The sequence below is a fragment of the Chinchilla lanigera genome, unplaced genomic scaffold (assembly GCF_000276665.1).
Source record: "Chinchilla lanigera isolate Chin_1 unplaced genomic scaffold, ChiLan1.0 scaffold00131, whole genome shotgun sequence".
Lineage (NCBI taxonomy): Eukaryota > Metazoa > Chordata > Mammalia > Rodentia > Chinchillidae > Chinchilla > Chinchilla lanigera.
Window position 1 is genome coordinate 766,577 of NW_004955532.1, and position 27,363 is coordinate 793,939.

The 27,363-nt window shown below is 49.7% G+C and overlaps 1 protein-coding gene across 3 annotated transcripts in view; it reads right to left on the reverse strand.

Annotated features, from left to right (window-relative positions):
- The window catches only part of Ip6k2 (inositol hexakisphosphate kinase 2), a 27,885-nt gene continuing 522 nt past the window's right edge, over positions 1–27,363 (reverse strand). For all 3 annotated transcript variants that reach the window (XM_013507648.1, XM_005410169.2, XM_013507647.1), the window contains exons 2-6: positions 9,889–10,211; positions 7,866–8,088; positions 6,398–6,573; positions 1,182–1,357; positions 1–766 (exon numbers count right to left, since the gene is read on the reverse strand). In XM_013507648.1, coding sequence (XP_013363102.1) covers positions 266–766; positions 1,182–1,357; positions 6,398–6,573; positions 7,866–8,088; positions 9,889–10,090 — 1,278 coding nt within the window. In that variant the 5' untranslated portion in view covers positions 10,091–10,211 and the 3' untranslated portion in view covers positions 1–265. The remainder of the gene's footprint in view (positions 767–1,181; positions 1,358–6,397; positions 6,574–7,865; positions 8,089–9,888; positions 10,212–27,363) is intronic.

Genomic DNA, 27,363 nt, shown 5'->3' on the forward strand with positions numbered 1-27,363 from the left:
TACCATAAACAAAACATCTGTATTAGAACATTTACACTCAGGGAAGAAAGAGGTATCTGCATCATCAAATTTGGAATGTTGAAGAAATAGTTAAAATAAATAGATTCTGAGCACAAACAGGGCTGTCTCAGGCTGGGGCTCACAGAGGCCACGACGCGTCAGCTCCAGGCTGCAGGGGCCACACCTGGCCACCCTGACCTCCTCCCCGACGCAGCACAGCTGTGCCCGGGACACAGTGTCTCAGCTCCTGGAGCAGCCGGCAAGCTCACTCCCCGCTCTCCTCACTGATCTCTGTGACAATGTCTATCAGGCTCTGGAGCCCGAAGATATAGCCAGCGTCCTGGCCCTCGTGCACCACACTGTCCTCGCCGTACAGCCTGCAGGTGGTGTGAGCGAAGTCGATCATGCGCACGTCCACAGAGCTGGCGCCCAGGGGCTTGTAGGCGTAGGCACCAGCAGACTCATCGGCCGACTCCTCGGACAGGTCCTCCAAGTCCTCAGCATCTGAGTCCAGGGCCACCTCAGGCCACTCTTTGCCATCGTAGATCACCAGCAGGGAGCTCGAGTAGAAGCGATAGGACTCCTGCCGTTCCAGCACTGCCTTGAGCTCAGCCAGCTTCTTGAGCACTGGGCCCAGCAGCTCCCGGCGCAGGTACCGCCCGTTATGGAAGAACTGGAAGAGCGCCTCCTTGAAGCCCTGCACCGACAGCTTCCGCCCGTGGTACTTGTTCATGAACATGAGCTGCCCAGTGCCCGCCTGGTACACCTGGGGGAGAGACCAGCAGCTCAGGGGCACGGCCCCTTCAAGGCCGGGCCTAGGGGACTGTGGCAGGGTGACAGCCCAGGTCCGCTCCCTTGGCTTGTGGGTTACACTGGCCACACACGAGCTGGTGGATGTGGTATCTGAGCTGAATTTCGTCATGGATTCCCAGCCCCCTACTCGGCACCTGCACTCATGGATACAGCCCAACCATCCTGCCTTCATCCCCAGTCTTGTCCAGACTCCAGGCTCAGCCCACCAGGCCGGCCTCCGAGGGATCCCTAGACATGTGTGCTTTTTTTTTTCAACCAGAAAGAAACACACTCATTCATCTAAGTTAACTGTGCAATCTTTGAAGCAAACAGAACCATGGCACAGTGGGCCGGTGGCAGCCCTCCCCATGTACTAGTACGCTCCTTACCTGCATGCCACACACACGCACGCCGATGACTGCAGAAGTGCTCTGCTGACATTTGCGGATCTGGTTGGCCGCTTTCTCCTCTGAAGCATCATCACCGTGCTGGCGTGTGCCCATCTTGAGGTCCAGCACACATGGCACTTCATAGCGGGAAGTCAGGTTCTCTAGTAAGATGAATTCTGAGCGGTTAAGGGCAGTACCCTCAAGAGGAAGTGCTACCGCAAGGGGCCTGCACACAGCGACCCAGACAAACTCAAGCCACAGGGAACTCCACTAACTGTGCTGTCAAAGGGACCCGGCACAAGGGCAGCCAGCACTTCCCCACGTTGCCCAAGCAGGTCCCCGGCTTGGAAGACGTGTTCGCCATTTCCTGAACTGCCCTCAGTAGAGGACCACAGTCCCAGAGCAGACTGTCCTCAGTCACACAGAGAACAGGACAGAGAACAAGTGAGTTCAGTATGTTCTGCAGCCTTACACGTGAACTATATATATATATATATATTTTTGTTGTTGTTGTTTTTCTCCGGTACCGGGAACCGAACTCACGACCTTGCGCTTGCCAGGCAGGCGCTTTGCCACTGAGCTAAATCCCCAGCCCCTCACGTGAACTATAAATACCAGGACAAACTCATGAAAAGGTTCTCCTTAGAAAGTCCAGCTCCAGGCTGCACGCACGGAGAGGGTCGAGACGCAGGAGAAAAGGCAAGAGCGCCTCCTGTGTACAGCAGCCCCACCCTTCCCAGGCCCAGGAGCCGGGGCTTCCCGCAGGACAAACTAGTAAGCTATGGCCACTGCTCCTCCCTGCGCAGCCTACAAGCTGGAATGGCCTACACTTTGAGAGAGAAAAATATATGCAATACTTTATGACCCATGAAAATAAAGTGATACCCAATTACAGTGACCACAAAATTCTATCAGAACAGCACACCTGTTTATTTATATTACTGTCTATGAAAAAAGTGTTATTCCACAGACTGTACAGTCCACAAAAACCTAAAATACCTACTACTTAGCCCTTCACTGGATCCTGCCTTAGAGGAATGTTCTGAGCGCACATCTGGGGCAGGAAATATACAGAGCCATTTTCCAGACCATCTTTTTCACATCAGAAAGCAAGACAAAGGGCCCAGGGATTTAGCTCAGCAGCACAGTGCCTGCCTGGCAAGTGCAAGGTCATGAGTTTGATTCCCAGCACCGGAAAAAAACAACAAAAAAACAAACAAACAGATAGCAAGACAAGCCAGGTGCGGCACACGCCTGCAATCCCAGCACTCAGGAGGCTAAGCAGGAGGATCACTTTGAGTTCCAGGCCACCCTGAACGACATGTCTCAAAAAAGGAAAAGACAAACTATCATAGACTACTATGATTCTGTCAATCTTGGAGACAATGTGAACATCAGTGAAAGTAACAGCTGTAACGGACTCAAACACATCAAAAATATTCAAATTCACACATTCGTAACACTGGTTAAACACTCACTGGCCAACTCAGCATGGTACCACATGCCTGTAATTCTAGCACTCTAGCAGGCTGAGACAGGAAGATCAGAAGTTTGAGACCACCCATCTTGGGCAACTTAGTGAAATCCTGTCTCAAAATAAAAGATGATAAAAGGGCTGGGGACTGCAGCTTGGCGTGACGGAATGGCCTGAACTGAGATTCACTCCTCATTTCTGCAAACAAAACAACAAACCTCACCGCCCACGTCTGGAGGATGGCAGCGAACGAACTCGTTACTCCAGACGCTGTAAAGGGAAATAAGCATTCCCTGCTGGTATGGTCTGAACGTGAAGCGCCCTCCAGAGACGCATTGCTTGAAGGCTTCATCCCCAGTGCAGCCAGACGGGGCCTGAGGTAGAGAGACTGAGGCACGAACCTCAGCGGGGCGGTGGGCCCAGGCAGCGGGCCCAGGCCGAGGACGAGGGTCACTGCGGCGCCTCCTCAAGCACATCCTGCCCCGCCCCTCTGTCTGGCTCTTCCTCTCTCTGCTTCCCCGCAGCCACGGAGTGAGCAGCTCCCCTCGGCCGGGCCTTCCACCATGCTGTGTCTGCCGTGGAGCCAGCGGCCGTGGACTGAGCCCTCCGCACTGCAGCTGCCCGGGACTTTGTCTCAGCAATGGAAAGGGGACTAATGTATCTGCCTTTCCTATATAAAATGTACCTCAGGATAAGTACATAGTTGATAAAAAAAGAAGTTACTCTCTAAAAAATGATTCCAATGAATGACAAAATGACAAAACTGCCTAACAACCGGGACCAGCGTGGCACAGGACTATAGTCTCAGCACTCTAGGAGGCTGAGGCAGGAGTATTACATATTTGAGGCCAGCCCAGGGAACCTAGAGACCCTGTCTTATAAAATACAAGGGTCGGGGATATAGCTCAGTGGTACAAGCACGTTCCTGGCAAGGACAAGATCCTGAGTTCCATTCCCAGTACCAAAAGAACCCCAAAATACAAAAGCGCTGGCTAAGGGGTGTAGTTCAATGGCAAAAGCACTTACCTAGTATCTGTGAGGCCCTGGGTTCAATCCCCAGTACACACAAAGGAGAAAGGAAATTACAGTTGGGTGTGGTGGTATACACCGTAATGTCAGCATTCTCGGAGGCTGAGGCATGAGGACTGCCAAGTTTGAGCCAAGCCCGGGCAACTTAGGAAGCCGGAGAGATCTTGTCCCAAAATAAAAAATATTATATACAAAAAGGGATGGGGATTCAGCTCAGTGTGAAGGCCCTGGGTTCAAGTCGCAGTAACACACACACACACACCCCTAATAAATGGATCTGGGGTAACGATGATCTAAGACGAAGAGCTGAACACTATGCTTCCCGATCGATGGACATGTATCACACCACCTCCCAAGGGTTCCTGCTCCTCTCCTCCCAAGGACAGAACCTGAATGTGATGAAGCCTTCAGAGCCAAGTATTAATTTACTGGAAACAGAGAGGACGGAGTAACATATAAAAGGGTGGGGGATATAGCTCAGTGACACAAGGACGTGCCTGGCAAGCGCAAGGTTCTGAGTTTGATTCCTGGTACCAAAAAAACTAAAATAAAATGAAAAATAAGACACCACAGGGATGCAATCAGTAAAATTTAGATCAAAGGCAATTCCAGAAGACAGTTTCTGTGAAAAATTTTCAAGAAGAAGCTGGGCGTGGTGCAGTACGCCTGCAATCCCAGCACCCTGGAGGCTGAGACAGGAGGATCACTGTGAATTTCATGTCAGACTGGGCTACATAGTGAGTTTAAGACAGGCCTGACCTGCATACTGAGACCTGTCTTAAAAAAACAAGCCAAACCAACCAAACTAACCGAACCAAAACAAACAAATGAAAACTTTTTTCAAGAAGAAAAAGACGTAAAGTGGTATTTAAAGACTTGGAACATTTGAATCCGATGCAACCTGTAAACCTTTAATTTTCTTTACCCCCCACTTTGTCTGTTCAGATGGGGTTTATTGTGTGACGAGGCCCAGTGCTCCCCCTCCCGTACCTTACGAGGCGTCGCCCAGGGCTGTGCGGGAGGCGGCAGCTGCACGGGGTGGCGGGGCAATCCCACCTGCATCCCCCTTCCCAGAAGCCTACCCCGCCCAGCTCCCATCCCGCTCCCTCACAGAGGGCCTGCAGCCAGCCTGCCCGCCCCACACCCAGGGCAGGAGCACCGAGACAGTACCAGAAGGCAGCATGGAGACGGGGCCACGCAGGGAGGCAAGCAAGCCCCAGAGGGGGAGATTTTTGTTTGCTTTTTTGTTTTTGCAGCTAAGACAGCTATATTCAGGCTGGCCTTGAGTTCACTATGTAGCCTTCAGGCTGGCTTCGAACTCACGGTGATCCTCCTGCCTCAGCTTCCTGAGAGCAGGGATTATAGATGGGCACCACCGTGCCCGACACACCATGTAAACCTCGTAAGAATCCACATTCAGACAAACCAGAAATGAAAATCGACCGAGACAGTAAGATGTACATGCATGTAGGTGTGAGTCAGGCGGGCTTTTGTTTTGCGGCTGTCATGTATGCTGTGCCCCGCCTCCAGGGACTGCACCCGTCTCTGCACTGAGCCCCAGCCCCAGCCCCTCTGGCTGTCTACACAGGGTCTCACTCCGTCAGGCTCAGACTTGCAGTCTTCCTGCTTCAGCCTCCCAGAGTACTGGGATCACAGGAATGGGTCACCACACCTGACAACTTACACTGTATTACAGTGAGAAATTACTGTCCTTATTTTTTTGAGACAGGATCTCGATGTGTAGTTCACACTGGCCTTGAACACACAGCAATCCTTTGCCGTGGCCTCCCCAGTGCTGGGATTACAGGCACATGCTGTCATGACTCACCTGTCCAATGTTTAAAGAAGTGAAAGTGGTACAAATGTTCTAAACTCCCCTTATCTTCTGAAGATACATGCTAATATGCATATGGGCCGGGTGTGGTGGCGCACGCCTGCAATGCCAGCACTTGGGAAGCTGAGGTAGAAGATCGATCGCCAGGAGTTCAACCCAGCCTGAACTACAGTGAGGCTCTGTCTCAAAAAAAAGGAAATAGATGAAATGATATATTACAGATTTCCTTCAAAAAGAGTCTAGTTGGAAAAAGTTGTGTAAAAATCACTAGGGGTGCAAACCCAGTGGTACCGTGCTTGCCTGGCACTCAGGAGGCGGCCCCTGGGTTTAATCCGCAGCACGGCAGCTGTGCTGTGCTGGGTGTACAGTCGTGACACCAGACAGACACAGCGGGCCCACTGTGAAATCCTGGTGACCAGTACTTCAATATTCAGTGCATTATCCCATTTTTTATTATTCCATTTTATGTTTTCCCTAATAAGTTACATTCTGAGGAATCTCAACCTGTAAGATTAAAAGCAAGGCAATTCCTTACCTCTCAGGCCACAGAGCTAACAGCTTAACAGGTGAGCAGGGGAGACGAACGAAAGGGACCTGGTGCTTCCCTCGTCCACAAGCACAGGCATCTGCTCTCCCCGCCTCTCGGGTGAGCAACTGTGTGGAGCGCCGCCATGTAGCCCGGGCCCTTCGGGGTCCCCGTCACTCCCCAAGACCCTACCCTGCCCCCACCAGCTGCACACCCACGCCAGTCCCTGCTTGTAAGGGATCCGACACTTTCCCGGTTAGAACACGGCATATGCTGCACAGCCTGGGATTAACCCGACCCTCCCAGAGCCTGCCCGCCTCGCCCCTCAGAGCAGGCCCGCCAGGGAAGGATACTGTACTGGCTGCGGTGCTTGGCGTTGTCCTTCATTCTCTGCAGCTGCTGCTGCTGACACTTCATGCTCCAAGGGTTATAGTGTTTAAGCTGGGAACTTATATTTCCCTTTTTTTCTACACTGTAGTATAAGATTTCAGACTTCTTTAGCCACTCAAATTCTTCTTCTAACTTATGGCTATAAAGAGAAAAAATGCAGTCAGTCACAATATCATAACAAAATTCAGTGTGGAAGCGGCATGAGGGACCTTTGGGAGTGATGACAAGACGGGATGTTCTGATACGGTAGTGGTTACAATGCACGCCTCCGCCCAGACTCATTCAACGCTTCAAGGGGCTGCACTCTACCCTAGCACGCCTCAAGAACGCTGGCTTACAGCGCAGGCAGGACCCAAAACCCAAGAGCAGCTGCTGCACCCTCACTTCCAGAGTGGGCGTCCTCCAGCCCCCCTTCCAGGTAACACTGACTAACCCGCGCTTTCTGGTACACAGGCTCCTCCTCTGACTCTCAGTCCTGGGGACTGGGAAATAAGAACTGAATTCCATAGGAATAAAGTTAATTCACTTAGGTCATATTACATGGATTTATTTATTTAGCAGTACTGAGGGGAGAACCCGGAGTCTTTACCCTGAGCTATATCCCCGGCCATTTCTTTTGTTTGAGACAGGGTCTTGCAGAATTCATAAACTGCCCAGGCTGGGCCTGCGATCCTCCTGCTTTAGCCTCCCAGAGTGCTGGGACTATAGGTGTGCCCACCACACCCAGCGGATTTATATTTTTTATCTTCATGCGCTCTCAGGCATGGAACGTGGAAGGTCCTGGCCCCCTGGATCAAATTTCACAGATGTCCTCCACAACCGATGAGCAACCTGAAGTAAAAGGGTGGTTCTCCTCACATCTGCGGGACACGGTGGTATCACAAAGAGCAATCGCAGGAGTAAGCGGAAGAATTTCTTTCACAGCTCCACTTAAGGTGTTTACCTAAAATGGCACATCTTTTTTTGCTGTTTTTTTGGAGACAGGGTCTTGCTATATAGTTCGGGCTGGCCTTGAACTCACAGTGATCCTCCTACCTCGGCCTCCCAAGTGCTGGGATCACAGGCCTGCACCACCATGCCCAATCTAAAATGGCATACCTCAACCCAGAGTTGGTTAGCAATGTTGGGCACGCCGTGTGGAACTGGTCACTGAGTGAGTGACAGGGCACCTGTAAGTTTACCAAGAAAGCCGGGAATGGTGGTGCACGCCTGTAATCCCAGCACTTGGGAGGCTAAGGCAGAAGGACAGTTATGAGTTCGAGGCCAGCCTGGGCTGCAGGGTGAGCTCAAGGTCAGCCTGAACTGCATAGTGAGACCCTGTCTCAAAACGAAAGAAAAAAGTTTTCCAACAGCCCAGGGAACCTGGATGTAACGAAGATCCCCAACACCTCTGCTCCCACAGAGCCAAACCTCCTCTCCCTCTACACCCACCTCTTCATCTTCTCCTCTTTCCGGTGCTGGCGCACCCAGTCCTTGGGGGCTTTTTCCGTTTCTAGGACGTGATGTTTTTTACTTGTCCACCTGAGAAGCTTGCTCTTTGGCTCACAGTCCGAATTGTCTACAATGTCCACAGTGCCATGGTCCCCCTTTAATGGGTACGCTACCAAGCACAGGTTCCTGTCTTCATCTTCCTCAAAGCGCACCGACACCACACCTGCAAAGGGGGCGAGGAGCAGAGGGGCTCTCAGTTGCACAGGAAAACGCGTTCCAAATGACACGATTGTAACATGTGTTTTTTTCTTACCCTGTTCCTTAGTCTCTATGTTGCCAGAGGCCCCAAACTCATCTGCAAACCTAACAAATATCAAAACAGCTAGAAAAAATGACACCATACAAGACAAGCAATTAGGGAGCAAACACAGCCAAGGGTCTTCCTCTCTAATGAACAAGGCAAGAGCCAAAGAATTACAAGACACATTTTTCCATCATTGAAAATGTTTATTAATTTTTATGTAATTCTTTCAATCCTAAGAGAAAGGCAAAAACATTGCTCTTTACGTCCTGGGGGAATTTTGAATGACCCAGAGAGAAACTCTGGCGGCCTGACGGCTAACTTTAATGCACAGCCTGATTAAAGACTAGGTAAGCAAAGCAAAATAAAGGGGCAAACAAAACAAACCACACAGCACGACAGACATCCTGGCACAGGCTTCCCGCAGCGCACCCACACGGGTGGGCACCCCAAGCCTTTTATCTTTCTCAGTTACGCTTTTATTGGTCTTTGCAGATTGGAGTCACAAAAGAACAAAATGAACAGGCAGATAAGGCTGGGCAGGGAGCACAGACACAGGCCGGCCTTGAGAGCAGCTCTCCCGCTTGAGTCTCTAGGACCTGCCATGGGTGATTACAGTCTCTGAGGAGGGGCTGTCGGTGGGAACGTTTCAGCAGGTGCCGACGAGCGCTACAACCGACAGGCTGAGCACCTCTCCTGCCAGGCCTCTGCCCCAGGATCACTCAATCTCCTCAGGCCTTCTGCCCGCCCGCGCGCTCGCTGCGGGGGAATGCGTGCTCAGAAAGACGACACTTCTGAAGCGGCCCCAGCTCTGGGTGCAGAGAAGCCGGGGCGGGGACTGAGGGGACCACACACCCCTGCGGGGAAAGGACCAAGGGAAAACGGGGCCAGGGGTGGCCAGCTAACAAAGGAACTCTGGCTTTGTCCTGGAAAAAAACAACAGAGAAGGACCAAGTGAGGGCCCCCAACTCCTCCACCCCCGCCACAACGCATGCATTTCAGGGTACAGCTCGGCTCCCAGCACAATGTGTTTAAAAAACAGTCCCAGAAGAATCTAAGTTGTTCTGGAGTCTTTTGTACGAGCAGTAATACACATTCAAAATTAATGGGTTCTTCACTGATTTACATGGGCCCTCCCCATGAAACACCACACCATGCTGATGACTACTGATGTCCTCCCAAAAATGCGTGATAAAAAGGAAGAAAAAGTAACCATGTGTGAATCAAAGGGTTGACTTCACAAAGCAATTTTGGGGACATTCCGTAATAGCTAAGCACTGCAGCTAATCAGCACAGTACTCCCACTCCTGCATTCCATCTGACTCAGTCCTGCCCCCAGCCTACCTAATCAACCAGGCTTCTGGGTTCCCGAGGTCAGAAAACAGGCAGCAAGAATTCTGGGTAAAGTCCTCCCCTTTTTCCCACTGTCTCCGGCCCATGGAGGACTACGCGTTACTGTGATCAAGAGACACCTGAACATAAAACACAACTATGCTTCCACCAAAAATAAACTCAAAACACATCCACACAACAAAACAGAATTGAGCAATCTTACCAGGACTTGGAAACCGAGGGTGTAAGTGCTGGGCCGAGGGCCAGGAGGGGGAGGGAACACAGAGCGCATGGGAGGGGTGAGGGTCTCCGCACGGCTGCCAGGGCCTTCCACGGCCGCGACCCCGCACAGCTCACCAGACTGCGGCCCCTCTAGGAGCGGGAGCTCACCTTTGTACTGAGGAGTGAACTTTCGCATCTCAGCTGGCAGAGTCTCGTAGAACTGATGCTCCCTTGGGATGAGGGGCTTGCAAAGGGTTGTCTCGTTGAAGTGGAGAACACACGAGTGCCCCCCAACTTGGTGGACAAAGGGCTCCAGCAGGGTGCCCTTGGCGCGGGGCTCCATGTCCACAGCCCTGAAGGCTGGGCTCATCCTCTGGACACAGGCGGCAGGGAGAAGGGGAGGCAGCGGAGTCCGGTGGCCAGCGCGTCCTCCGCCTGTTTGTCCGTGCGTCGTGTTGTCTTCACTCCTCAGCTTGTCAGGCCAGGTCACTCTACCAGGAGCAAACACAATGACGACACAGGGGTTGGAGCAAGCCTGGGAGTCAGACGCCCAGCCTTCTGCCGCTGGCCCTTCCCCGCCAGGAGAAAGGGAACAGCCACAGCGCACGCCGGGCTCCACCCACACGGCCCACACCAGCCCCACCTCTTCCTGAAGACAAACAGGCTTCGGCGGTGGACGCAGGGAGGGAGCGGACAGGCAGACACTAGGCTCCAGGGCTCCTACACAGACAGGGCCCCCACCACAGCATCGCAAAACACAAACCCACAACCGGGTGACATGATGATTTCAAACGTAATACTCAGGTTCAACCTTACCGATTAGTAAGACTGTCAAGCCTTAGGTGAATGGTGCCAACTCTTTTCATTAATTATATTTTTATAGTACATTTAAATAGACGAAAAACCACCGTATGCATCATCTAGAAAGATTTACACACCCAAGGTGTCCACACACACCACCTCTGCCCCGTGCCAAAGACAGGCCCCATTAACCTTATTAGCAAGCTGGAGATCAGCTTTAATGATTAACGTCTGTAACTAGGAACACCTGATCAAGGCGGGCTAACTCCATTTAAAAAGAGACGCAGTGTTCCAGGTCACAGATTATTTTTATCTGCTCTACCCTGACCACCAAACCAAAGCTGCACTTCGGGGGCAATCAGGCATCTTGTCCCGCACAGACAGAGGTCTCTAGGTTTCATTATGCATCCACAGCCACACAGCGGGGTGTCGGAAAAGCACGCCTCTGGACATGCCTCGTCAACTGTTTCGGGGAATGTCAAACTAGTCCCGTTTTCTATGTAATTATCAGACATACAGTCTCTACGATCACACTGCTTAGAGGGCTGGAACCACAGCATCTGGCGGTACAGGGGTCTTACTGGGAGTGCCATGACTCCAAGCACCCGCTACGTACCAGGCTCATTACAGGAACTTCTTGGTCCTATGGTAACCTATGAAGTAGACACTACTACTCCTGTTGCAAACAACGCAGCTGATTAGAGGAGGTGAGGGAAGACATCCAGGGCCACAGCCAGTAAGTGACAGCTCCCAGGTGAGCCTCCACCTGCAGCCTGTCAGATGCTCCGTGCAAGTGCCAGTGGGGCCCATGGTATCTCTGCCATGGTGCAGTCTTCCCACTCAGCTTGTCCCAGTGCACGCGCTTTCACTACAAACCGGTGTTTTCTATAGTAACCTCTTTAAAATGAGTTTAAGGTGGTAGTAACCTCTTCCTTTCAGAGAAACTGACCATGCATCCCACTTGGACTCAAGGACTAGGACTCTGTAAGATTTCCTATACGCAAAGAACAGAAGCCCAAAGGTCCTGATTCCTACCCTGACACTACCTTCTTGTCACCAGGTAAGTCCTCAGGAAGGCACATACTGTGTCCCAACTACACCGGCAACGGGACCAGAAAGACGAACACACTCTAGCAATTCCAGGCTCTCTCCAGAAGATGGAGCTCTGAGATGCAGGACCACAGAGGCCCTTTCTGTAGTTCTACACAGACAGGCTCATACTATTCTACGATGACCCACCCCCCGGAGACCCAAACCCAGGGCCTAGTGCATGGCAGGCAAGTACTCTACCACTGAGCGACATCCCCACTCCATGAAAAGCCCCCTGACAAACAGTATCAAAGGAAAACTACTGACTCGTGGTCAGTCTGCCTGTAACAAAACCTGGGGCAGATACTCTATTAAACTGTGAAGCCACGCATGGTAGCACACGCCTGTACTGCAGCACTCGGGAGACTAAAGCAGAAGGACGGCCTGGACTGCAAGGCCAGTCTTGGCTACAAAGTGATTTCAAGACCAGCCTGAGCTACAGAGCGAGACCCTATCTCAAAAAAACAGCAACGAAACAAAATAAAAAACGTAAAAGTAACAAAATGCTGCTCATGGGCCAGGCTTTAGAAACAAAATCTAAAATTTTCATAAAGGTGTAAAACTGCTTTTGTTAACAGAGCAGTGCTAACGACTCACGTATCTGCTCAAGGGTCCCCTATGTGTACTCAAGCAAGCACAAGTCTCCTTCCAGGCGTCTCTATCACCCATTAACATCTTCCATGAAAAATTAAAACGTCAGACACAGTGGTGCACGCCTGTAATCGCAGCACTCAGGAGACAGGGAGGAGGATGGAGCGAGTCTGAGGCCAGCCTGGGCTACACAGTGAGCTCACGGTGAGCCTGAACTATAACGTATAACGTAAGACCCTATCTCAAGGAAAACCAGAGAAAAAGAAAAGAAAACTTAGAAAGCAGTCCTTATGGAATCTCTCCAGAGAGTGCAGTTCAGCGGTGCAGATAAAGGCCAAAGGCCCAGCAAGGTCCCCACCTCCGCCTCCCAGGCCCGAGGACGCTGCCGTTCACCACTGCTACGCAGGAGGCGCACCTGCTGCCTTCCCCGCGGCACCGACTCCACCGGCCCACAGCCTGCGGCTCAGAGGGCCAGTCATCTCGGGTACAGAGGTCAGGAAAGCAGGAGCGCTTGTGCCAGAGCCAAGCCTCATCACAGAGGAAACTCCCACACGTGAGGTGAAACGAGAGAGACAGCGAGACAAAGGGCTAGCCCGCAGCTGCAGGGAGGCAGGGCCTGATTCTCCGTCACGCAGCTGCTCCGAGTCCTTGGTCTCCTCTTTCAGGTGTTAGCTCTCTGTTCTGTGAAATGGAGAAGAGAGGCCTGGAGCCCCTCTGCAGCTTGTAAGCAAACCAGTGCGTGCTAACCAGCAGTTTTTTTGGTTTTGGTTTTTAGTAAAATAGGACCAATAAAATTATCAATGCAGTCTACGTAATAATGAAGCAATTCTTGCTTTGCAATTCTTGTTTCAACAATGCTTAGCCCCTTAATCAAAATGTAAATTTGCCCTCACTGTGTAATACACTTACATTTGAAGAGGCAAAAAAGAGCTTCTGTTTTAGGGTCCCTCACTAACCGTATCCCTGTGAGAAAATGAAGTATCAGCTTCCCAAAGCACTAACAGAAGTGGATCGGCTTCCTCCCAAGGATCCACAGACTGGCCAGAAAATAAAAACCCCAAGCAGCGGGATCACATTCATATTCTCACTTTTTCTCTCATTCTCTACTGGAAATGGAACCTAAGACCTCAAACCCTATGCAAGTACCAAAGCCCAACCCCTTTAAAAATCTTTATTTTAAGACTGGGTCTCCCTAAATTTCCTGGGCTTACCTGGAGCTTTTGATCTCTCTGCCTCAGCCTCCCCAGAGTGGGGACCACAGGTGTGACCCACCATACACTGCTAGGTATCTCACCGGTTTAATGGTTTTTCAATGCCCAAAGACTAAATTCTAGTCACTCTACAGGCTACGCAGCTAGGGAGGGTGAAAATAACTAGTAAACACTAGCCTTGGATCTAGCATCTAGTTTGGCTTCCCACATGGCCTCACAGTTGTCCGTGAGACTATAAACAGGTAAGGAACACAGCATATGACTCATCCCCAAGATCTACCAAAAACTGTTTAAGGACCCGGTAGAAACAATGCCTTCATATCCTAAAACTGTACCATCACCAGTAGTCAGCCGCTGAGATTCTCACCCACTGCAGGGAGGACTGTGTAAGGGCACAGCCACTTGGACCACAGGGCAGAGGACTGTTATGGCTGGGCACGGCTACCTGGCAGGCTAAAGTCAGTGGACTGCTTGAGCCCAACGGATTGCGCCCACGCCGTAAGACCCCCGCTGAAACATGCACACAGTGAGAACTGGGGATGCAGTTCAGAGGGAGAGCACTTGCTGAGCACGGGCAAAGCTCCAGGTTCAATCCCCATCACCACAAATACTGGCAGCAGCACTATTCACAACAGCCAAAAGGTACAAACAACCAAATGTCCAGCAAATAGGTTAATGAATAAACAAATCCTGGTATATCCATACAATGGAATATCATGCGGAATAAAAAATGTAACAAAAGCATTATAGTGAAAAAAAATCTACCATAAAAGAGTCTATGCTGTGCTTCCATTTACATAAAATTCCAGAAAACTAGCAAAACTACCTAATGGCAGAAAGCAGTAAGTGGATGCCAAAAGGGCCAAAGTCGGGAAACAGGACTGACTACCAAGATGCCGAAGAGAACTTTAGGGGAGATTAAAATATTCCACACTGTGAATCAGACAGTGATCTTATGACTATACATTTGCCAAAACACATCAAATTGCAGGCTTAGAATTAAATAAATCTCATTGTACACTATATTTCAATAAACTAATTAGTTTTTCTAATACACCTTTTTTTCTTTTGTGTGCTGGGTGGGGACTGAACCCAGGGCCTTGGGCATGCAAGGCAAGAGCTCTACCCCTGAGCCACATCCCCAGCCCTCTAACAGATTTTTGAATTCACAAATTTTGTGTGTGTATGTTTGAAACAGGGGCTCGCTATGTCCTCCAGACTGGTCTTAAACTTGCTTATATAACCCAGGCTGGCCTCAAACTCATGGTGACCTTCTTGCCATGGCCTCCTGAGTGCTGGGCCTACATGCATGCACCTCCATGTCCAGCTTTTTTGGGTTTTTTGAGAGAGGCTCTCGCTATGTAGTTCAGGCTGGCTTCAAACTCACAACAACCCCCCTGCCTCAGGCTCCCGAGTGCTGTAATTACAGGTGAGCACCACCATGTTCAGATAGAATTTACAATATTTTTTAAAGTACATACTATTTCAACAACCAGATATTAAGAAGATAACCATCACTAATAAGTAGCTTCTACACACAATGGGGCTAGCGATTTAGCTCAGCGGCACAGCACCTGCCTGGCAAGCGCAAGGTCGTGAGTTCAATTCCCGGTACCAGAAAAAAAATAGAAAATAGAATACATGCAATGCACTGGCTGGAGGCTCTTTCCCATGCACTGCACCTGGGCTCCTCCGCCTCACTTTAAGTGTCTCTGGCACAGTAAGCACCTCTGTCACTCCTTGCAAGGTCATCCTGGGCTGCTGTCTTCTCACAGTGGTGAAGATACCAACTGTAAGGACTTCAAAGACAGACATGTTTTCCTTCATAAATTCATGACATTCAAGTGCTTTCCGATGACAACACATCCTTGGACCATCTGCTTCCTTTGAAAGTGATTGTTTTTTTGTCTTTTTGAGACAGGGTCCCCTTACGCAGTTCAGGCTGGCCTTGAGCTCACTCTGTAGCCCAGGCTGGCCTGCAACTCAACAGTGATCGTCCCGCCTCAGCCTCCCGAGTGCTGGGATTACAGGCGTGCGCCACCAGGCCTGGCTTGAAAGTGATTTTTATCATGGTCTCAACACTAGCAGATTTCTACAAGCTGCACAGTTATCTTCTCTTCAACTGTCGTAAAGCCAAAGCAAAGGCACCCTTCACCCACAAGGAGCAGAACCAAAACACGAGGGTCCAAAAAGCCTTTCCCTCAGAGACCCATGAAGAAGACCAACATGCAATCTGTCCCAGTTACACTGGCTCCTTTGTTATTTCTCAGATATGCCCGACGCAGGCCAAGGGTACAACTAAGCAAGAATATACCTTACCTGGCAAGCACAGTCACGGGTTCGATTCCTGGTACCAAAAAAAAAAAAAAAATCGGATATGCCTGACAAATACCCAGTCGGAGCCCTGGCACCTGCCACTCCCTCTGCTTCTCACCTTCCCGGGCACCCTTCCCTTGGCGCACTCCCTCCCCCAGCTCCAGGCACACATCAGCTCTTTTGTCTTCACTATCAGATCTAAACGTCACCACCCCCACCCCAGCCCGATTTTGAGGCAGGGCCCTGCTGTGTGTGACCCCCTCAGCCTGCTGAGTGCTCGGGCTACAGGTGCACAGCACCACACTGACCCCTTCTTAATTTTTTAAGATAGGTTCTTCCTATGCAGCCCAGACTGGCTTTGAACTCCTGGGCTCCCGGTCTTCCTGACTTACCCTCCCAAGCAGCTGGGACCACCCCGAATACACCTCTTTCCTGAGAGCTTCTTAAGTCAGTCTACCTAAAAGCACCACCTTGCCGGCCACACTCCTTGATGCACCCCTACTTTCGCTTCCCCTGGGGTTTCCATCACTTAACAGTGTTTACCTTGTCTCTCCCCACCCCACTGCCACTTGCAGCCAAAGCCTCCGAAGGGACTGTGACTCCGGCGCGCAGTGCTGACTCCCCAGGACCCAGGAGAGCGCGACACAGAGCAGATGCCCCGCAGGACACTGCGCCACGGCTACTGCACCCGCAGCGCCCGCCGCGGCAGAGCACACCCACTGCACAGGGAGTTCCGTCACTGTGAAGACCGCGCAGCACGCCCCCGCGTCAGTGCCACCTTCCCAAGGCTGCGTTCACTGAGGAGCGCAAGCGAAGGGCCTGAGCACTGTCTGCAGCCTGCTGTGGAAGCACTCCATGTAAAAAAACCCAAGTTCTTAACACGGCACAACCAACCTTGTGCAAGTTCTCCCATGGAAAACCACGTGAAAGGAAGAGGGCAGTGGGGTGAGGGGCCACGCGGCGCAGTGACGAATCAGCCTGTACACACAGCCTATCAGAAAAATGCTATTCCGAACCAATCAAAAACTCGCTATTTTCTCCTTCATTTGAATCTGGTGCTATTCACAGGAAAACAAGAGAATACTTTTCACTCCTTTATTTGCATGTGGACACAAACAATCAGAAGACACTATTTTTGATCCTCCGTTTACATGTAACAGGAAGCCAAAGAGTGAGATCCTGATAGGAGAGTTTATCCATAACCCAACAGAGTGTGCCAGAATGATTATCTCAATGCCTTATTTGCATGAAAGAGAGGTAACCCAACAATTCTGGATATAAAAGACCCCTTTCTCTTATTCTCTACCAGCTGCGAGCCTTTTTACCAGCCCACCTTCTGCAGAACATACTTTTGTGCCTTCAACAACTATACACTTCCGCTGCTTTTTTTTTTTTTTTTTTTTTTTTTTTAATGTTTTTGAGACAAGGTTTTGCCCTTTAGTCCAGGTTAGCCTTGAACTCACTATGTAGCCCAGGCTCGCCTCAAACTCACAGCAACCTTCCTGCCTCAGCCTCCCGGATGCTGGGATTACAAGTGTGCGCCATCACATCCAGCTCTTTCACTGCCTTTTCTAGGTGTCGTGTCCAATTGTTTGTTCAGGACACCATGAACCTGGAAAGAGGCCCACGGCCTTTCCATCCAGTGAAGATGACTACTCACTAAAGAATATAAATAAAATGTGGCTATGAGAAGATTTAAATCCTATCATAGATTAAAACACATGGGGCTGGGGATTTAGCTCAGCTGCAAAGCGCCTGCCTGGCAAGCGCAAGGTCGTGAGTTCGGTTCCCGGTACCGGAGAAAAACAAACAAACCAACCAACCAACCAACCAACCAAATAAATAAATAAATAAATAAAAAAAACACATTAGCTGAGCATGGTGATGCAAGCTTATACTCCTGCTATTTAAAAGCCTGAAACAAGAGGATTCCAAGTTCAAGGCCGGCCCAGGCCCTGTAGCAAGACCCTGTCTCAAAATGAAAAATAAAATAGCTGGGGAAGTAGGGAAGTGGGAGAGCATTTGCCTAGCGCACACAAGCCCCTGGGTTTAATCCTAGTATCACCAAAGTAACAAAAACTTCAAGGAGCATTCACAAATCCTGTGTTGATACAGAGGTCACATTCTGAAGACTCTGGTTTTCAAGCTGCTAAACTGTCACTGAAAAGGTGGGCGCGGTACAGGCCTGCAACCCCAGCACCTGGGAGACTGAGGCAGGAAGACTGCAAGATCCAGACCAGCCTGCACTATCTGTGAGACGTCATCACATAAGAAAAAAAAAAGGAAAACAAGAGTCTCTGAAAGAGAACTCTCTCCATATTTTGCAGGCCAACCATAGAAAGGTCCTGAGCTGGTCTTGGGTACACACAGCAGCGGTGGTGAAGCTACGCACTCACGCTGCGGTGCGCGTGCACAGCCCTCTCAGTCCACAGGTGAGCCACGCTGCCCCAGCAACCAGCACTGGGTAACAGTTGATTTTTCTAAAGTAAAACCTCAGTGTTCAGGTTTAACTGCAGTGTCGGCACTTTGTGATAAATGAGTGGGTTTCGGGTCGCAGTTTGGCACACGGTCTGCCATCACTGATGCAGAGAAAGTCTCTCCAGCAGGGCTCTCCCAGGCCAGCTTTCAACAAGGGGTCTCAGCAAGAAGATGCTAACGTAGTTTCAGCCAAATAAGGCCGGGAAGGAAAAAGGCACTGGTGCCTGACTCTGAGATGCCTTGGCAGAGCACCACACTAACCACCTGGGTACACAGCATCCGACGACTACTGACCCAGGAAAACACAAAAACCAAGTTCACTGCTCCATAAAAATCAAAGCGCAGCGGAGTCAGGCAGCACATGCCTGTAATCCCAGTACTTGAGGCAGGAGGATCCCCTTGAATTCAAGGCCAGCCTGGGCCCTGAACTACAGATCAAGATCCTCTCAAATAAAAAAGTCTATTTGATAAAATGTGTAACTTTTTGTGATTTCTTTTTAAATTTTCTGGCCACAGCCATAATCCCAGCCCTCGGGAGGCTGAGGCAGGAGGATTGCCGTGAGCTCCAGGCCAGCCTGGGCTACAAAGCGAGTTCAAGGAGCCAGCGTGAACTGCATATTCTGTCTCAAAAAGACAAAAATAGTGATAAACTTTCTCTTTCTTACGTAATTGTTTTCATAATCCAAAAAAATCTGTTTAAACATTGCACTTACAATAGTTATGTATTTACATATAAATTATACATTAATTTCAGGCACCACAAAACTAGCCCTGTACTAAGAGGTGAAATCATTCTTCCCAGCCAGCTGTGGTGCACACTGCCTGTAAATCCCAGCACAATGAGGCTGAGAAAGGAAGTTCACAAGTTCAAGCCCAGCCTGGGCAATTTACCACCTTAGCAAGATCCTGTCTCAACATAAAAAAATGGCTGGGGATGTAGGCTGGTGAGAAGGCCCCAAATTCAACCTCAAATACAGGGTGGAGGGAGGACCCGTTACCCGCTTTTCAGCTTTCTGAATGCTCCCCTTTTCTTTTGTTTTGAGGCAGTGTCTCCCTACATAGTTCAGGCTGATCTTGAAGTCACTACGTACCACAGAATGGCCTTGAATTCACAGCAATACTGCTGCTTCAGTCTCCTAAGTGCTGGGATCACAGGCGCACACCACCTCACCTGGCTTGAACTTCTTTTTTTTTTTTTTTTTTTTTTTTTTGGTTTTTCTCCGGTACCAGGAACCGAACTCACGACCTTGCGCTTGCCAGGCAGGCGCTTTTGCCGCGGAGCTAAATCCCCAGCCCCTTGAACTTCTTGAAATATTCTCAAACTATGGGCATGCTACTTTTACAGTTGGGAGAGAAAAATAATTAGGATGAGGAGAATCACGCAACTAAAATAGGGTCAGGCACAGCGGAGCACACCTGTCATCCAAATGCTCTGGGAGGCTGAGGGAGGATGGCAACTTTGAAGGCAGCCTGGGCAACTCACAAGGCTTGGTGAGATCATGCTTCAAAATAAAAAAAAATTAAAGAAAGACTGGGGAAGGAGCTCAGGATGAGGGCCCTGGGTTCAATCCCTCATACACTAAGCAAGTAAGTACGTAAGTAAATATATGAGACTACAGAGGTAAAGATGGATGACTGTCTAGCTCTTTTTTTTTTTTTTTTTTTTTTAATCTTGAGACAGGGTCTTGATATGCAGTTCAGGCTGGCCTTGAGCTCACTTTGTACCTCAGGCTGGCCTTGAACTCGCAACGATCCTCCTGCCTCAGCTTCCTGAGTGCTGGGATTACAGACGTGCGGCACCACGCCAGGCCTATCTAGCTCTTGAAGATTTTGAGTCTTCCACAGGTAAACACTGCTGCTGCCTAACCTGTGTGCTAAAAGCTTCACTGCACGATGGAGAGGCCCGCAGATGGACCGCAAGCACACAAGCAAGGACAACCACCCCACATAATCTCCAAGGTGTGCACAGGATGGGAGGGGCAGAGGAGGAAGAGACCAATTCCTCAAAAACAACAGATACAAATGTATTAAAAATGAGATCCCATTCACCTAGCCAGCATCCTCACAACTGAGGCACTTTATCACCCAGGCCTCACCACAGAAAAACAGTAGGTAGATGAGGTGGACTAATACTGCTAAGAAGGCTGGAATCGCAGTTTCAGTCTTAAGGAGGCCACAACTCGGCCAGCTGTGACGGCCAGCCCCGTGCTGCCACAGCCGACAAACCCACCCAAGCAGCCCCACCTGAGACACGGCACGGACGTCCCGTAGCAGCCCGACTCCCAGGCGCCAACACGAGCTGCTCGTCTTTGCTCAACCACATACAGCCACACAACAAGGGAGCTCCTTCCCCAAAGCCAACAGACCAGAGCAAACTGACCCACACCCCGGACAAACTGCTCCCTGAGGGCCACAGCAGCTTCTCAGTTGCTGCTCCTCTCTAGAGCCCCCAGCAGGACCATGATGCCCTGGCTCTTTCCACCATGAGACCAGAGTTCTGGAACGACAGACCAGCAGGCCCTAAGAGCAAGAGGAGTAAGAGGCTTTAGTCTACCTACAGAAACTGTTCATCAGAGTAGCTGGCTAGTATTACAGAATTTTAACCATTTAAAAACCTTTGCTATGTACAAGTAAAAAAAAATAAATTTAGGCCTGGCACAGTGCTACTTGCCCATAATCACAATACTGTGGGAGGCTGAGGCAGGAAGATTCCAAGTCTAAGCCCAGTCTGGGCAACTAAGTTCAATGCGGTCCAAAACTGAACATTTTTTTTAAAAGGGATGGGGATGTAACTCTGTGCAAAGGCCCGGGGTCCAATACCCAAATCTACAAAAAATAAAATTAATATTTAAGTAAAAATTAAAGATTCTTGGCCTCTAGAACTGTAACAACACAAATGCTATTGTAAACTCTCAACTATTCAAACCAAAATCAAAGCAAAATGAAACAAAAAGGACCCACAAAACCTTCTACCAAAACCGACAGCCCCACTATCTCAAGTAAATCTAAATTATTTATTGTGAGATGTCATACGTCCTCTTTATCAGAACATCTGTTAGATTTGTAAGATCTGAGACTTTTCTAGCAGTACAAAGACAGCTGCTATGTAACCTCTCCAGGACAGAAAGCAGCCGGAAGAGACATGGGCTGAGCCTAGCCCACAGGGGTTCACTCACATCTTTCAAGCCAGAACCGGACAAAACACCTCCGACTACTTCACAGAAAGACCAGGGACAGAAGTAACAGCGGTGGAGACCACAGGCGAAGACGCTCCCAGCCCAGAGCCCCAGCGCCGTGCTTCACGAACAGCGGCTCCGACTGTCACCGCCTTCACCTTCTGTGAGCAGGAGCCTATCGGTGCGCACGTGCTTCAGCAACATCTACACGTCCCGAGGGTTTAGAGCCGAGGCAAGACGGTTTCTGGGGTGATTCGTTTACTGCCCGTTCGGACCAGGAAAGCACATTCTGGAGACACTACCCTCCCTACCACTTCAGCCTGATATAAGAGGCCTCCTGGTGGCGTAAAGAACAACACTTAGGGGCAGGCACGGTGATGCACACCTATAATCCCAGCACTTGGGAAGCTGAGGCAGGAGGACTGCCTTGAATTCGAAGCCAGCTGGACTACACAGTAAGGCCTCGTCTCGAAAAACCAAAACCACCAAAAAAATAAAAAGGGCTGGGGATGTAGGTCAATGCGAAGGCCCTGGATTCAATTCCCAGTACCAAAACAAACAAAGGAACAAAACTTACTTGCTCCCAGAGCGCTAACCGGGCAGGCGCTGTGCCGCTGAGCTAAATCCCCAGCCCCAAACTGCTCCTTTTGAATCAGTCAACACTTTTTTGGGGGGGGTACCAGGAATTGAACTCCCGACCTTGAGCTTGCCGGCTAGGCGCCAGAGCGCTAACCTTTGGCCACCACATACTGGTAACGCTGCTGTGTGTCATCAATGGGCGAAGCGTTACTTGCTCCCCGCAGCTCACTTCTCAACTGCAAGACCGACTTCGCCTAACTTCAGCAGAGGGAGGCCTATCAGTGCACAGGGACCCGAATCCACCAGCACCTGAGAAAGCCGCAGGGCGCTCCTGGGGCCCACCCACGCTTGCTGAGTAAGTGATCGTCCGCTACTGCCCCACCTCACGGCCCACACAACCAGCAGAGCTCCGTGCTGCAGCCCTCTCCGAGACAGACGGGGCCACCGCCTGCAGGGCGCTGCCACCTCTGCCAGCACCCACCTGTGTCCTCCTCCCTGTCCTCGGCCTGGGCCCCGACTCAATGTCTAACGCAGCAGTGGCGTCCTCTCCAGCACGCCAGGGTAAGATGAGACACTGCAGGGGCCGCGCCCAGGGGGGGGACGCAGGATCTGGGGGAGGGCAGGAACGAGAACTATGCATCTCAGAAGCGTTTTATTAATCCAGGGGTTTGGGTCTTGTTTGGGGTACTGGTACTGCACGTGCCCGGCCCTAGCTCTCTGCACCGTGGTAAATGTACATAATGTAAAGTCACCTGTTTTACGTCTCTCTTGGGTGCACACGTCAGCGGCCCTTGCGCAGTCATTCCACTGCCCATCACCAGGACCGTTTCATCTTTCTGAACTCAAACTGCGGCACTGAACAGCACTCACCATCCCTCTCCCCACCGCCCCTGGCAACCACCATTCTGCTTCCCGTCTACAAACGGAAATACCTGGGCATCTCACATAAATGGAGTCATTCGACATCTGTCCCTCATTCCAACATTTCTGTCCTACAGCTTTCGGCGTCTGTTTGTACCTGTGATTCCTTTTAAAGGCTGCTTTATATCCACGCATGAGGCACTTACTGGCTTACTTCCTGACAGTCACCTGCCATCTCCAATCTTCAATGACAAGGGCCGCGTGCACGTTACACAAGCACTCTACCACGCGCTGCATTCCCAGCAGTCACAACCCAATTTCTAAAAAATGAGCAAAGGAAGCAGAGCTTGGTGGTGCACACCTGTGAGAGGCTGAGGCAGGAGGATTACTGCGAGTTTGAGGCCAGCCTGGGCTACAAAGTGAGCTCAAGGCCAGCCTGAACTGCATAGAGAGACCCTGTCTCAAAAAGACAAAAAGACAAGAAAACTTCCTAGAAGCAGAAATGCAGAAACAGAGCACATATTAAAAGGCTGCACCCTTTGCTTCACTCTGACCCATAACGCATGTGAGACGCGGCTCGTTCTGGAGCATGGCGGTAACATTCTACAGCTGCGAAATCAGCCAGGCAGGAAGGGAAAACCGTTCCACAGAGCTCCTGGAGGTCGGAGTGGAAGGACAGAGGCAGAAGGAGGCGGGGTTCACGGGAGTCTGCTCAGGGTAACAGCCTCCCTCGCACTACCTTTCTGAAGGAGCAAATGGAGACGTTGTTCTTACATAAGAGAAACACGTATGACAAAGGAGACTTCTGACAGAAGAAGTGTAAAGCTTTATAAAAACTGAGCTTTAGCTCTCCAGCCGCTTTGTTAGTTTCATACCACAGACATGTTTCAGGCAACTTGGCAAGTTTGTAAGCTGTTTGTTTGTTTGTTTTTCTTCCAGTACCAGGAATCGAACTCACGACCTTGCGCTTGCCAGGCAGGCACTGTGCTGCTGAGCTAAATCCCCAGCCCCTCAAACTTGTAAGTTTAGTATTTGGTTATCTTGCTCGGAATGGTGCTGCTCACCTGTAATCTCAGCACTCAGGAGACTGAGGCAGGAGGATCACCTAGAGTTCAAGGCCAGCCTGAACTACATAGTGAGACCCTGTCTCAAAAGAAAAAAACGGATTCCCTGAAGATGTAAAAACCCAAAGCAGAGGGAGAACCACTGTCCTCACAGTCCCGAGCCTGGCGTGTTCTGAAGGAAGGTGAAGACAGCAGGATCATCCCTGCCACAGCTGCAAACCCAGGAGGCCAGGACTCAGGCCACACGAACACCTGTCCACCGCTGCCCAGCCTGGGCTTCTTTCTCCTGGGTCTCTTGGGGAATGCGGGCTGACAATCCCCAGGTTCTGGGACCCGCAAGGCAGAAGAGCTGCTGCTTCCAGACATGTGTCCCACGTGGCATGATTTAAGGTAAATCTCCTACCCCATGGCATATGTGGCAGGGCGCAGGGCACCCTGCCTTCTCCCCTGCACCACAGAGCCTTGGCCCTGCCACAAAACACTTAAGGAAGAGGGGATGGCACTAAAAGCTTGCTGACATTGGGGATCAAACTGGAGGGACGAGGCAGATATTGGACCTTCACAACAGAACAAACTCGTCTTGTTCACAAGGTCAGAAGTAACAATACTAACGTGCGCTGCAGATACAGACATAAAGGTGGGATCAAGCACTCGAGAAATGTTACGACTCGCACACACACTGAGGAGTTATCTATGAAGAGTCAAGGCTTCTGTAACTGTGAACCTCTTAGGAGTACAACAGCAGAGAAAGAGTGATGAAAAACACAAGGCATAGGACACCCCCTCCTGGAAGTCAAGAGTCCAAACCGCCTCCCACTTCCACAGGGAGAATCCAGTAGCCCTGAAACCAGTGGTGGAGAACCTTTAAAAAGGGCTGGGGAGGTAGCTCAGCACAAAGGGCCTGGATGGGGCTCAATCCCAGAAGCATAAAAAATAGCCACCAGGGCCAAAACGTCTCAAAACACACAGTGGTCCGCAAAGGTCAGCGCATGGGAAACTCACCCAAACTGTTGCTTTAACAGGTAAGTTACAAGAAAAGTAGAGCAAGCATATATAAATCGAGACAAAAGAACAACTTCAATCAAATTCTGTGTGCAGAATCCTGATCTGAACACATCATCTCTTAAAAACTATCCAGTAAACATGACAATTTGAAAAAAATTAAAGAATTAGCATTTTTTAAGGTAGAATAATGGTACTACTGCAGACTTCATGGTTAGCTTTTTCTTTTAGAGTCACACACTGAAATATTTATGATAATATTTCAGGAAAGGGTGGTGGCACACCCCTGTAATCCTAGCACTTGGGAAGTTGAGTCTGGTGCATTGCTTCGAGTTGGGAGTATGAGGCCAGCTTAGGCTACTGAGCAAAACTGCTTTTAAAAAATTTTTAAAGGGGCTGGGGATTTAGCTCAGCGGCAAAAGCGCCTGCCTGGCAAGCGCAAGGTCGTGAGTTTGGTTCCCGGTACCGGAGAAAAACCAAAAAAAAAAAAAAAAATTTTTAAGGCCGGGCATGGTGATGCACGCCTGTAACCCCAGCGCTGGGAGGCTGAGGTAAGAGGACTGTTGCAAGTTCAAGAGCGGCCTGGGCTACAAAGTGAGTTCAAGGCCAGCCTGAACTGCATAGTGAGACTCTGTCTCAAAAAAAAAAAAAAACTTAAAAATTAAAAAAATTACAAAAAATAATTTTTTAAAAAACAACATTCTGAGGGGCTGCAAAGCCCTGGGTCTGATCCCTTGTTTGACCACACTGTAACACAAACATTTCTGAATACGCTTCCTTAAAAATTCAGGTTTTGCTTTATTTTTTAAAGGCAAGACAGTAGCTAGAGAGTGGCATGGAGGGTCATGCAGAGTATACAGGAAACAAGATTGGCTAGAAATTAGTTAACTTCAGAAGCTGGTGAGGAGTGACAGAGCCAAACCAACTATGCATTATTTTGGCAAACTGTCTTTCCTTCCAACTCTGAGGTGAACTCTAAATTCAACCCCTGGGGAAAAGGCCATTTCCCTGCCATCAGACTATACTACAACACACCACTACTATTTGTTACTTGCATTAAATAGTACGCAAAGAGACAAAAATATGCCTTAAAAGTATCATCATGTGAGAACAATGATTTAATTTGTTTTTGAAGACAATCATCAGGGCCGGGGATGTAGCTCAGTGGCACAGCACCTGCCTGGCAATCGAGAGGTCCTGAGTTCAATTCCCGGTACCAAAATAAATAAATGAATAAAGACAATCATCTCACCATGTCAACTAACCTCACTTTAAAGGCAAATTCTTCCCCAATGCAACCTCTCTCTCTGGGCCAAACAATGGAAAATTTTCACCTCAGCAAGCTGGCCTCAGGGAGGCTCAAGCTCATCCGCGTTGCCTAGATTCAAGTGACATCTCTGGAGCTTACAGAAGGCTCCGGTATCCCTCTGCAAGAGATGGGCTAAGGTTCAGCAGCAGCAGCAGCTGCTCCTCCCTGGCACATCCACTGCTGGAGCAGATGCAGGACTGATATAGTATTCCGTCACCGAAGCACCTACGGGGGTGCAGAGAAGTCTATGACATCTGCTAAACTGGTTTCCACAATTACAGCAACTCCAGTCCTAGTTCCTATCCACCTGATTTCTAACCACGTCTGTGGGTTTCTACTCTACGGTCACAAAGCAAGTAAACCAATCCGAAAGACCCTTAATAGGTCTACTGACGTTTTTCGAAAGAAAAAGTTTTTAGACAATGAACTGGCCTGTTAAGGTCAAAATGATAAAGTACCATTTTATCACCACCACCCTGAAATTTCTCTTAATACCAAGTTACAGGATGCAATTATACCAAACCCTACGGCAACAACAAACATAAATAAGCATCTTAGTTCACTTAAAATGTTATCCTGCAAATACATATAGCAAACATTTAAAATCGCACGCAACAAAATTACTGTCATCATGGGCTTTTACTTTAAAAGACTGTAAAACTGTAACCTGCAACGTATTTGTGAATCTTCAGAACTTTCAGTACTTTTCCTTAAAACCATTCTTTCAGGTGGTCTTACTTTAGTATTCTTCCACGTACACGTCATTAACAAAATGTTTACTTCCTAGCAGTGATTAGCTCTATCTCACACGGCATTTAAGAGCACGAGATTTTACTGGTTTTTACCTTTCACCTTCACTTATTTTTCTGCTAGGACCACTTCACTGATATTTGAGACAGAGTAAAAAAAAAAAAATCGCAAAATGAAACGAGTCATTAGAATGCAAAAGACAAAAGCAGTCTGTACTCAAATGCGAAAAACATGAAAAGCTCCACTCACGGTGGAATCAGCCGTGGAACGAAGGCACCTTCTGATCCATTTTAAGGCGTTTTTAAAAAGAACATTAAATCACTTCCCCATCCAACCCCAAGTGACACCCAACGCGCAAGATGGCTGAGGTCTGAGGGCGCAGGTGCCCGCACCTGGGCGCCGGGCGGACCGACGCC